This window comes from Gopherus flavomarginatus, chromosome 6, assembly GCF_025201925.1.
Source record: "Gopherus flavomarginatus isolate rGopFla2 chromosome 6, rGopFla2.mat.asm, whole genome shotgun sequence".
Taxonomy (NCBI): domain Eukaryota; kingdom Metazoa; phylum Chordata; order Testudines; family Testudinidae; genus Gopherus; species Gopherus flavomarginatus.
Genome location: NC_066622.1, coordinates 109,189,524 through 109,200,300, shown reverse-complemented (window position 1 = coordinate 109,200,300; position 10,777 = coordinate 109,189,524). Strand labels below are relative to the sequence as shown.

Here is a 10,777-nt window from a genome sequence, read left to right as displayed (position 1 = left end):
AGATGCTTTAGCAAAAGGGCAGTACACCACATCCAGCCTTGTCTGGAGGAGTCTCAACCACTCACTCTCATCAAAGCCTCTTCTTTGATCAGACACCAGGAGAGCCAAGGGGCTGCATCTCTAGGTCTGGTGAAAAAGACACGGATAAGCTATTTCAGCATAGCCCCTTCTCCCCCCAAAGTGTCTCCCAATCTGTCCCAGTGGCTCGTATGTGAGAGCTCGCCTCGAAAATGAACAATTGCATACTATCACCTTCTGTATCTTCTTTGGTTTTTCTGATACAAAGGCTTTAGTGCATAATGGGTAGCATCTATTCTCACTTGCATTACCATCTACCTTTTAAAAAACTACTCTTCTCTAAGTAAAGTAATTATTTCTATCCACACAGCTGTGTGTGACACATCACAAGTTTAAGTCTCTCTTTAATCACGTTTTTGGCATACAAGTCATTTTGTATGGTATTTCAGTTGTAAGGCTTAATTAATGTTTCCAGAATGCTTGGATCAAAGGGGTGATTGTTAAGTTTTCAGGTGAAATGATAGAACAAATGTAGGCGACAATTAAACAGAAACGTATTTTAAGGCGTTGGAACTGCAGTGTTTCTGAAGCGGAAACCCAGCATTTTCCAGCCAGCTCAGAATTCCTCCAGTTTAAAGCGCAAGGTCCTCAGGGCGCTTCTCCCTGAAACCTGAGCCTACCTTCTCTTTCGCACCACACTGCATGCAGAGACCCGCACATCGCAATCTGCAGATTACTCTCATGCCAAGAAAAACACACACTCTTATCGTCTCCCCCTTGCAGCCCTTGCTGAGGCTCTGTACACTCGGGTGCGTACTTGGATACAGACATACGTGACTTATATGCAGCACAAAGGCAGCGTGTAGCCACAGAGGGAGACACTCGCAGCCCCTACGCGGCTGGAAAAGGAAAAGCAACCTGGGCAAAGCCCCGGCCCGCGGTTCTCCCCTTCCCACGCTTCCTCCCCCCCAAATCTTTCAGTCTGGGCGGCTACGGCAGCTCAAGCGGTCCAAAGGCTCCTTGCATGTGGCAGTAGAGTGGAGAGCTTGTGCGCCCGTGAATGCCGGGCCGTGATTGGAGCTCTTGGGCCAGACCCCGATGTAAAACGAAAGTAGATTGGCAGAGGCCCAGCGGCATGTGCTGCTCCCTGGCTTTGTATACACACTTGCCTGCTTAGCCCTTTAACAATGGGCGAGGGGAGCTGCTCAGCCCCGTGGCAGCGCTGAGCTCCAGGGAAGCGCTGCGGTGAGATGGCCGGGGACATGCCTGTGGCTCTCGTGCCGCCGGGGCTGTGAGCGGGGCTGCTGCTCGGGGTAAGAGGCGGCTGCGCTGCGAGTTGCGGGGAAGTTCCTGCCGGAGCAGCCGGCGGAGGTTGCATGCCAAGCCCTTTGTTGTGTCGGGAGCCAGGGAGGCGGCTGCTGCTGCCGCTGCCGGGACCCCAGCTGCACCAGCAAACTGCTCAGCGCCTCCTCTGCTGCCGTCCCCTCCGCTCTCCCCGCTGCCGGGTTTTCTCCGAGCAGTGTCGGGAAATGCACCCGCCCGGGGGAGCCTGTGCCCCATACAGGCGGCGTCGATGGAAAAGGGGGAGCAGCTTCCGTGCGAGGCTGGAGCGGAGCCCAGCCGGGATCCGGGGGGACACGATGCTGCGCTTTAACAAGCAGAGCCCCGGGGTCTCCGCACTCAGCTCCCCCCGCCCCGCGACGTGCACGGCTATCAGCTGTGGCGGGGGAGCGGGGCTGCCGGTGCCTCCCCGGGGGAAGGGCGAGAGAGCTGAGCGTGCGCTGGGGGGAGAGGAGTAACTGGCTGCTTTTAATTGGGTGCAAATGAAGAGGGGCTAAGGGTGGGGAGGTGGACGAGAATTAAACGGCTCTGCGGCTGGACTGAGTGGGCGCCGCTTCTTTCCCCCTTTGCGCAGGCTTCGGCTGCTGCCTTTCGCCGTGTGCCGCTGTGACTCTCTGCCGTCCCGTCCCATGGAGCTGGAGGGGCAGTGGTGGAAAGGACAGCTGGCTGCCGACATCCACCAAGCGCTTCGCTACAAGGTACCGTGAGCAGGGTTCTGCGGGGACTTTGCGGCAGAGGGAGCCGGGCCCCTTACTCGGCTGCAGACTGCGGGCTGAGCAGGGCAGAAGGCTCAGCTCTTCCCTTCCTGAGTGAGCCCGTCCCCCTCTCCTGCCAGACAGTCCCTAGAAGGGAGTGAGGGGCAGTACCCCGGACAGGTCAAAGGGCAAGGCGACTTGCTGTTCCTTTTGTCTCAAGCCTGTATCGCTAGGTTCTTAGAGGATTTAGCCACGGGGGGATCCGGTTTGTGGGCCTTTTAAATTCACATGTCCTGAAATCTTAAAACTGGCTTCTCCATCTGCAACATGGGCTAAGATCCTCCTGTGGTGCTGGAAGGATGGATTAATTCACTGCGTTTTTGCAAGATCTTTGGGCTCCTCAGCTGCAAGGGTTTGCGTGTGTTCCCACTGGCATTAAAGTCAGACAAAGTAAATTGACACTTGAGCTGCAGCACTTGCTTGCACTGCGTTTCAGGCCTCTCAGTACATAAAGGCATTGATTAGCATGTGATAGTGAAGCTGTTTGGCTCCTTGCAGGCAAGGGGGGAGGAGGAGAAGGAGTTAAAAGGCTATCAGAGGGAGGCTAGTGCTACAGGTCTTGACAGAAAGTTCCCCATCTTGTTAAGAATGCTGGACCCTAATTTTTCGGGTACCCTCCCTGGGTAAAAAGTATGGTAACCTCCAACAAAATTACTATGTCAGTGCTAAATTTTGTTGTAAATCTATTTATAACAGTCATTTTTTCTAAATCTGCTGTATAAAAGGAGAATAAATGCGCTAGTTTGAAGTCAGGTTAATTGAAAACTGCACAGAAAAAGACAGCTCCAGCAGAATATGTGGTAACAACTGAACTGCTGAGATCTGTAATGTCTCTAAGTATATACTGTCCTGATTATCTGTACTGAATCCTGAGTATTTACACAGGTATTCCTCTACCTCTGCCCTTTGGCCTTGGTGCATTTGGCCCTTTTTTGGAAGTATGAATAGATCCAAGTTTAAACTGTATTTAAAAAAAAAAGAGCTACTATGTAGAAGAGTGCTCTATAAGTGGGTGCATTAACAATAATACATTTTAGGGCAATTCTGTTTTGAAACTCCTCTTAGCTCTGAGCTGACTCATGTCCATGTTTGTGGATATTGCTTTTGATGATAAGGCTTACCTTATCTCCAAACTGTTGTAAATAGGGTAACAATCATTTAACCTAGTAAAAATGTGACTAAGTAGTTTTGGTGATTGCATTAACTTTCTTCATGGCCAGATCACTTAAGCAATGCACATTGCTGGGCCCATGTACAAGAAACAACAAGTACAACAGATTCTAATTGTGAAGGAAAGTAAATAACTTCTGACAACTTTAATAATCTTACAGTTTGAAACTATTTAAAGAGGTGGTTATTTTAAAGATAATCATAGGATTTTAAGTCTTGAATGTACCTTACACTCGTGATGTGCAGGAGGTTAGATTAAAGGATCATAATGGTCCATTCTTTCCTGAAAAGTCTATGGATCTGTAAACTTTTGAGTTATCTCAACTCTACCTGATGTATCAAAATAGGCCCCCTGCTGGGAAATGTTATTACAATAAGCATTATAATCCCAAACCATATCAAATCTGAGTTCCAGAGTGTAGCTCTTTCTCTCTGTTCATTTGTGATAGTGAAGATCAGCTGTGTTGTTTGGTTGCAGCTGCCTGGAATTCTGCCTTCCACAGTGCAGAACACCGTGCTAGCAGTTAAGGCTCTTGTCCTTGGAACATTCAGCCTTTCAGAGTCTGAATTTTTTTATAGTCGGACCATGCCACAAGGGTTTTTCTTTGTCAGTCCGTCATTATGTTCAGTCAAACCTTATTTGGCTTGTTTGTTTTTAAGTTTGGGGCCAAGTGCGCTTTATAAGAGTGTTCTATTTTAAATAATTGTTCTGTAGAATCTAGATCGGGGTAGGCAACCTATGGCACGCGTGCCGAAGGCGGCACACAAGCTGATTTTCAGTGGCACTCACACTGTCTGGGTCCTGGCCACCGGTCCAGGGGGCTCTGCATTTTAATCTAATTTTAATGAAGCTTCTTAAGTATTTTAAAAACCTTATTTACTTTACATACAACAACAGGTTAGTTATATATTATAGACTTATAGAAAGAGATCTTCTAAAAATGTTAATGTATTGCTGACACACGAAACCTTAAATTAGAGTGAATAAATGAAGACTCGGCATACCGCTTCTGAAAGGTTGCTGACCCCTGATCTAGACACACCTTCTATAGGTGTCATAAGATAATAAATAGGCATCCCCAGCAAGAGAACAGTTCCACTCTGTGAAAATAAATAGCAAAATCATGACTGTGCCTCCTTTAAAGTGCTTTGAAAATTTCTTTATGTATTAACCCAGTCAATTTTCTTATGTATTTTTCACAAGTATATTTGAATAAAAATAATAGCGGTTGTACTACAACTATATGCTGCTCTCTGTCTAGGAGCTGAAGCTTCCCTCATACAAAGGCCAGTCTCCCCAGTTAAATCTGAGAAGATATTTTGCAGACCTGATTGCCATTGTGAGCAATCGTTTCAGACTCTGTCCTGCTGCGCGACATCTTGCTGTCTATCTACTGGACCTCTTCATGGACCGCTATGATATATCCATTCAGCAGCTACACGTGGTTGCTCTTTCCTGTTTACTTTTAGCAAGTAAGTAATATGCACTAATCTGACAAAGTAAGTATTCACCCACAAAAGCTTATGTTCCAATACATCTGTTAGTCTATAAGGTGCCACAGGACTCTGTTGCTTTTTACAGATCCAGACTAACATGGCTACCCCTCTGATACTTAGCCCTAATTTAACTAATGTAGTTTCTTGTACCAACTAAAGGATCATTCTTAGGTGATCAAGTTGATTTAGAAGGAAAATTATGTATAAAAGATTAGCACAGCTGAATTTGGTCCAATATGTGAGCCTCTCTCAGGACCTTCAAATTCTGGGTTTTTTTTAAGGTGAATGGGGGGAAGGACACTAAAAGCTGCAATCGCAGATCTTGTAGCTTTGTGATGGTGTTGCTGGTGTAGATCTGCCCACATAACTACACCAGCGACACCATCACAGGACCTAACCAGATCAGCGACACCATCACCGGTTCATTCACCTGCACGTCCACCAATGTAATATACGCCATCATATGCCAGCAATGCCCCTCTGCTATGTACATCGGCCAAACTGGACAGTTGCTACGGAAAAGGATAAACGGACACAAATCAGATATTAGGAATGGCAATATACAAAAACCTGTAGGAGAATACTTCAACCTCCCTGGACACACTATAGCAGACCTTAAGGTGGCCATCCTGCAGCAAAAAAAACTTCAGGACCAGACTTCAAAGAGAAACTGCTGAGCTTCAGTTCATCTGCAAATTCGACACCATCAGCTCAGGATTAAACAAAGACTGTGAATGGCTAGCCAACTACAAAACCAGTTTCTCCTCCCTTGGTTTTCACACCTCAACTGCTAGAACAGGGCCTCATCCTCCCTGATTGAACTAACCTCATTATCTCTAGCTTGCCTGCATATATATACCTGCCCCTGGAAATTTCCACTACATGCATCTGATGAAGTGGGTATTCACCCACGAAAGCTCATGCTCCAAAACGTCTGTTAGTCTATAAGGTGCCACAGGATTCTTTGCTGCAATCACAGATCTGTATTTACATCACAAATAAATTGACTGAAGTTTTTAAAATAAAATTTAAGAAGGAATTACAAGAAAATGAACCCTCTTTTAAAAGCAGTCACCTGCCATCTCCCAAGTTGCCAAATTACACACAGAAAAAGAAGAAAAGTCTCCTCTGTTGTAGGTGCTGAAAAGAAATTTTGAATGTCACTTTTGGATTTTTATCCTCTTGTGAGAACTAAAATATGAACAAAGTGGTTAGAGTAAACAGGTACCTTCCACAACTGGAAAAACCAAAAGAATTAATTTGGTGGACTGAGTCCCACTGCTACTGAAGAGTCCTTATTTACTAACAAAACATAACTCCAGCTTCCGTAGAAAGAGTGTAAGAAAGGAGGAAAGTGGGGTGAAACTGAGGTCGCAAAACAGTGGCGAGTTCTGTAGAAATGTTTCACTTGCATCCATTATTGCTGGGCTTTTACACGTATAACTTTACGTTAGACTAAAACATGCATGTATGACAAGGCAAAGTCCAGGACAGGGTGGAGCTACTACTATTACTTATATTACTGCAGCACCTAGATGTTTGAGTGTGGAGCAGGATCCCATTGTGCTCGGTACTGTACAAACACAGAACAAAAAGATAGTCCCTGTCCCCTGGGACTTGCAATCTAAGTACTGATGAACTTAAAAGAAGGGACAGTTGTGGAAGTCTACATAAATGACAATATGCATTTCCAGATACGTGTTACTGAAGCTCACTTGATTTAGACCGAAGGGCTCAATTTCTGCTTGTCTGTTTTTTGAATTTAAACGTACCTGTAAACACTGAAATCATTAGAGCCTCTATACCAAGCTGATTCCTCCTACTACACTTTGAACAGGGAAAGACTTTTTTTTCTTTAAAGCTAAAAACCAAAGGTGGACTCTTGCACTTTTTTTAAGGCTAGTCTCAATGGTACTTCAGCAGTTACCAGGATAGGTTTTAGGATAACTTAATGAATAACAAGAAGTCATTTATGAAATACAGTCAGGCTACACCATACCATCATCGGTATTCTCTCTTTGCAACTGGCTCTTGTTTTTGTGAGAGAATCTGTAAAGAGACAACAGGAAGTGTGACACTGCTGTAATATCCTATAGGTTACATAGCAACTATCTGCTGAAGCTTAACCCTTGACAGTATGCCTCGCCTCTCCTCTCCTCTCCTCAGCAGAATCGTCCCATTGAGTTTTGCATGCAGGAGCCTATTTGACATGGCAAAACAATTGTATAGCAAGTGTTCACATTGAAAAATACCCTAATGTTAAAGATACACCAAACTGCATTTGCTGCTATGTTTTATTCATGTTTCTAATTATATTTTTCTTCCTCTCCCCCACCCTAAGGTAAATTTGAAGAAAAGGAAGACAGTGTCCCTAAGCTTGAACAATTGAACAGCTTGGGTTGTATGACTAACATGAATCTGGTATTAACAAAACAGAACTTGCTACACATGGAGCTGTTGTTGCTAGAAACATTTCAGTGGAACTTGTGCCTCCCAACTGCTGCTCACTTCATTGAATACTACCTTTCAATTGCCGTCCATGAGACAGATCTCCACGATGGCTGGCCAATGGTTTCCTTAGAGAAGACCAAGTTATACATGGCAAAATATGCGGATTACTTTCTGGAAGTATCTCTGCAAGGTGTGTTGCATGGTTTAGTTAATGCAACCTTATTTCTTAAATAATATTTGTGTCTGACTCATCTAAACAATTTTTTTGTCTATCCAGATCATGCGTTTTTAAATTATGCTCCTTCGTTAGTGGCTACTGCATGTGTGGCTTCTTCAAGGATTATCCTACGTCTCTCTCCAACATGGCCAACTCGACTGCATCGTCTTACTGCATACTCCTGGGACTTCCTGGTTCCGTGTATTGAACGACTGTTAATGTAAGCTTATGCTGGCTTCTCATTTGTAAAGGCTTTGTCTCTGTAACAGCATGGTATATTTCAAGGGCATTTACTCTAAAAAACAATATTTACAAAAACAGTAGTTTAGTAGTGAGTTTGTGCAGCATCTATGTCAAAAGTACCCAGGTACTATACAATATTTATTAAGCCAACCTAAAGTCAGTCCCTCTCTGCTTTTCAAAAAACCTCACCTGACCTAACTCCCTTCATCTCTACTCCTCCCAGCAAATAAAATACTCAGACAAAAGCACAACAGAGGGAAAAAAAAGACATGCAGCATGATCTGAACGTCATCAAACTTGGGCTGCAGCAGGCAGTCAAATAACAAGTTCAAAAGATTGGAGTATGGGGAAGCAAGGGGAAGACTTTCACCTGAGTGCCTCTGGGGTGCTGTAGCAGATCTCAGCTGTTCCAAATGAACCTGTGAAAGCAGATTCCTTAAATAACTGGCTCCCAATCTGCATAGAGCTTTAGAGAATTGAATTTAATAGGTATCCAATGAATTGTACTAAGCACACAGGAGGTCTACCTAAGCTTCTGGAATTTAGAGCTTTCTGAGTAGAGGATGCTCCCAATGGAGCATGTTAGAAAAGTGTGGATCGTTATCAAGGGGCCCACAACTAAGAGGGGGAAACTTGCCTTCTCATTATTTATTTATAAATGGAAAAACTGCAGGCCAGTGTTATCTACATATCAGATGTGCCATGGGATCCAATGGGACCACAAGACTGAACCATACTAGAAAAGGATGAAAGTACATCCCCAAGTAATCAATTCCATTCTTCTGGATGAATCCCTAGGCCACCAGCCTCACTTCCATCTTGTTGACAGTTGCTCCCATCCACATCCAAACTTTGGTTAGCACATAAGGAACAGAAAAATCTGAATCCAGACTTGATGAGAAACTGTCCTCTGCATGCAGGTGTCACTCTAGCCCATAACTATATCCCTTGATGCCCTCGCATACTGTACACAGTAATCATGAGGCATTACAGACTCAAACCTTGTGGCAGAACAAGGACACCCAAGAATGCTATTGGGGTGGGAAGGAAAGTTCTCAACACCTTTCTGGAAGGCCTAAGAGGAAGGGGAAGAACGACTGCAGGGTTACTCCAGCAAGGCACCACTGATCCCTCATGATCAGTAGTATCAATGACTCAGAAGTTGAGATGGTCACAATACAATCATTCATTGCTAGGAGCACATTAGCCACCAAAAATGTCACTTTCAGATTCTCACACACTGATGTCACTGTAATGTTGTACTAGCAAATGTTACTGCTCTGACCTCTTTATATCCAAGCAGACTACTTTCATTAACTCTTAAATGCAAATGCTTCTATTAACATTGTAGCCTTTTAAAAAGTTGTTGGTCCTAACCTTTAAAATCATTTAAACTTTAAAGAATATGAATTGCTTCTTAAATGGCCTTTTCAAAATAGTTTTTGATATTTAAAGACTGTTAGAGTTTTACAGTTAGGATACTCTTAAAACTGTACATAAAGTTGACTAAAATGGTCTTATTTTCTCTTTGTATTATAGTGCTCATGATAATGATGTAAAAGAAGCAAACAAGCAAAAAGGACAACATGCCCAGCCTGCCCAACACAGTGCGTTTCCCACCCAGACTCCAACTCCACAGCAGGCTCATGTTCAACAACATGTTTCACAGTATCTCCAGGCACATCAAGCTCCGTTACAGTATCACCATCAAACCTCACAACAGCAAAACTGTCAGCAGATGGTGTCAACTAGTCACACGTCCTCTTACCCACTGCAGACTTGCCCAGCTGGCTTACAATCCAGCGTTCAGGCTCGAGGTCACATACAGACTGGTGCTAGTATGTCACTAGCAGTTCCAATAGAAGTGAAGCCATGTATCAATGTCTCCTACAACCGGAGTTACCAGATCAATGGACGGTATCCTTGTATTACTCCCTGCTTTGAGAGGTGATGAATACAAATTTAGATACCCTAATTTTTGTCAAACCTCAAACTTATTTGAGGGCAACATTCTAAATAAAAGTAGCACTCTTTCCAGAAGGAAAACCGCTGGATTGGCAACCGATTAGCTCAAGTACAGAATCTGCAAAGAATGAGCATGTAGTATGTTTTCTAAAAGGAATGTGTGCGTGGCAGTCATGTGCTAATACTTTTGACACTTCAGTGCACTGTGTGCTCTAACAGCCACCTTTGAAATACAGGTCAAGAGAAAAATGGCTGTGGACTGGCTAGAGGCATATCTTTTAATGAAGGAGATATACAGTATTACTTTGAAGAGGCCGTGTTTATGCAATACTTCCATACAGTACTGAATAAGATTTACTTTCGGTAAATTGAAACATAAGAATCCACTGAGAAATGATGGGCTTCCCCAGAAATACTGGGGCCACGTAGAGAGAAACAAACTTTCACTGACTAAATCAGTAATGCAATTACTTGTCTTTTTTTTTTTTTCTTTTTTTTTTTTCTCATGCTCTTACAATGTAAAATGTATGTCCAATTTAAGGCACTTGAGTTAACCGACTTTTTGTTTGTTTGTTTTTTAAAGCTTGTGCCTCACAGGCCAGATGTTACTCTAAACATCCAAATCAAAAGGGGGAAAAAAAGTAACACTTTCTCACTAACTCAGGGAATTATCTATTCAGAATGACTCTGTGCTGCTTGTGTGTACACTTAACTGGGTGTAATCCAGGGTGGTATTTCTTTCAGGGCATCTACAGTGCAGAGTACCAAAGGGATTTGTAAGTGTATAAAGTATAAGTGTAGTCCTAACTACTCCCTGCCACCCAACACTCTCGTTATCAAATGATTACAGAGTAGTAGTAGTTTAAGCTGAACTAATACTGTACCAGAACTCATGTAATAGTGGTTGTGATTTTTTTTATATTTTTTTTTTTAACACAACCAATACAAAATATCCTCTAGTTTTTCAGTCTATAAATTCTCTACCCTGTTAAATGCTTACAAAAATTCAGTATTTCATATGTCAGGCTTGGTGGAGGGGGAATAAGTTTTCAGGTAATGCTGTGGCAGCTCATTCTTCTGCTTCACAGAAGTCTCACACTGAAGAGCAATGTCGGCATTC

General features: G+C 43.5%; 1 protein-coding gene across 1 annotated transcript; it reads left to right on the top strand.

The window, feature by feature from the left end:
- Nucleotides 1–1,220: 1,220 nt before the first annotated feature.
- CCNJ (cyclin J) lies at nucleotides 1,221–10,339 on the top strand. The gene is made up of 6 exons (XM_050959597.1): nucleotides 1,221–1,331; nucleotides 1,934–2,057; nucleotides 4,547–4,757; nucleotides 7,123–7,422; nucleotides 7,510–7,669; nucleotides 9,232–10,339. Exons 2-6 carry the CDS (start codon nucleotides 1,989–1,991, stop codon nucleotides 9,641–9,643), a joined length of 1,152 nt encoding a protein of 383 aa, XP_050815554.1. The 5' UTR covers nucleotides 1,221–1,331; nucleotides 1,934–1,988; the 3' UTR covers nucleotides 9,644–10,339.
- Nucleotides 10,340–10,777: the final 438 nt, after the last annotated feature.

Coding starts and splice junctions, on each gene's coding strand:
- CCNJ (XM_050959597.1), top strand. CDS start 1,989: ATGGAGCTGGAGGGGCAGTGGTGGAAAGGACAGCTGGCTGCCGACATC. Junction 7,423..7,509: donor TCTGGAAGTATCTCTGCAAG/GTGTGTTGCATG, acceptor TTGTCTATCCAG/ATCATGCGTTTTTAAATTAT. Junction 7,670..9,231: donor TGTATTGAACGACTGTTAAT/GTAAGCTTATGC, acceptor TTTGTATTATAG/TGCTCATGATAATGATGTAA.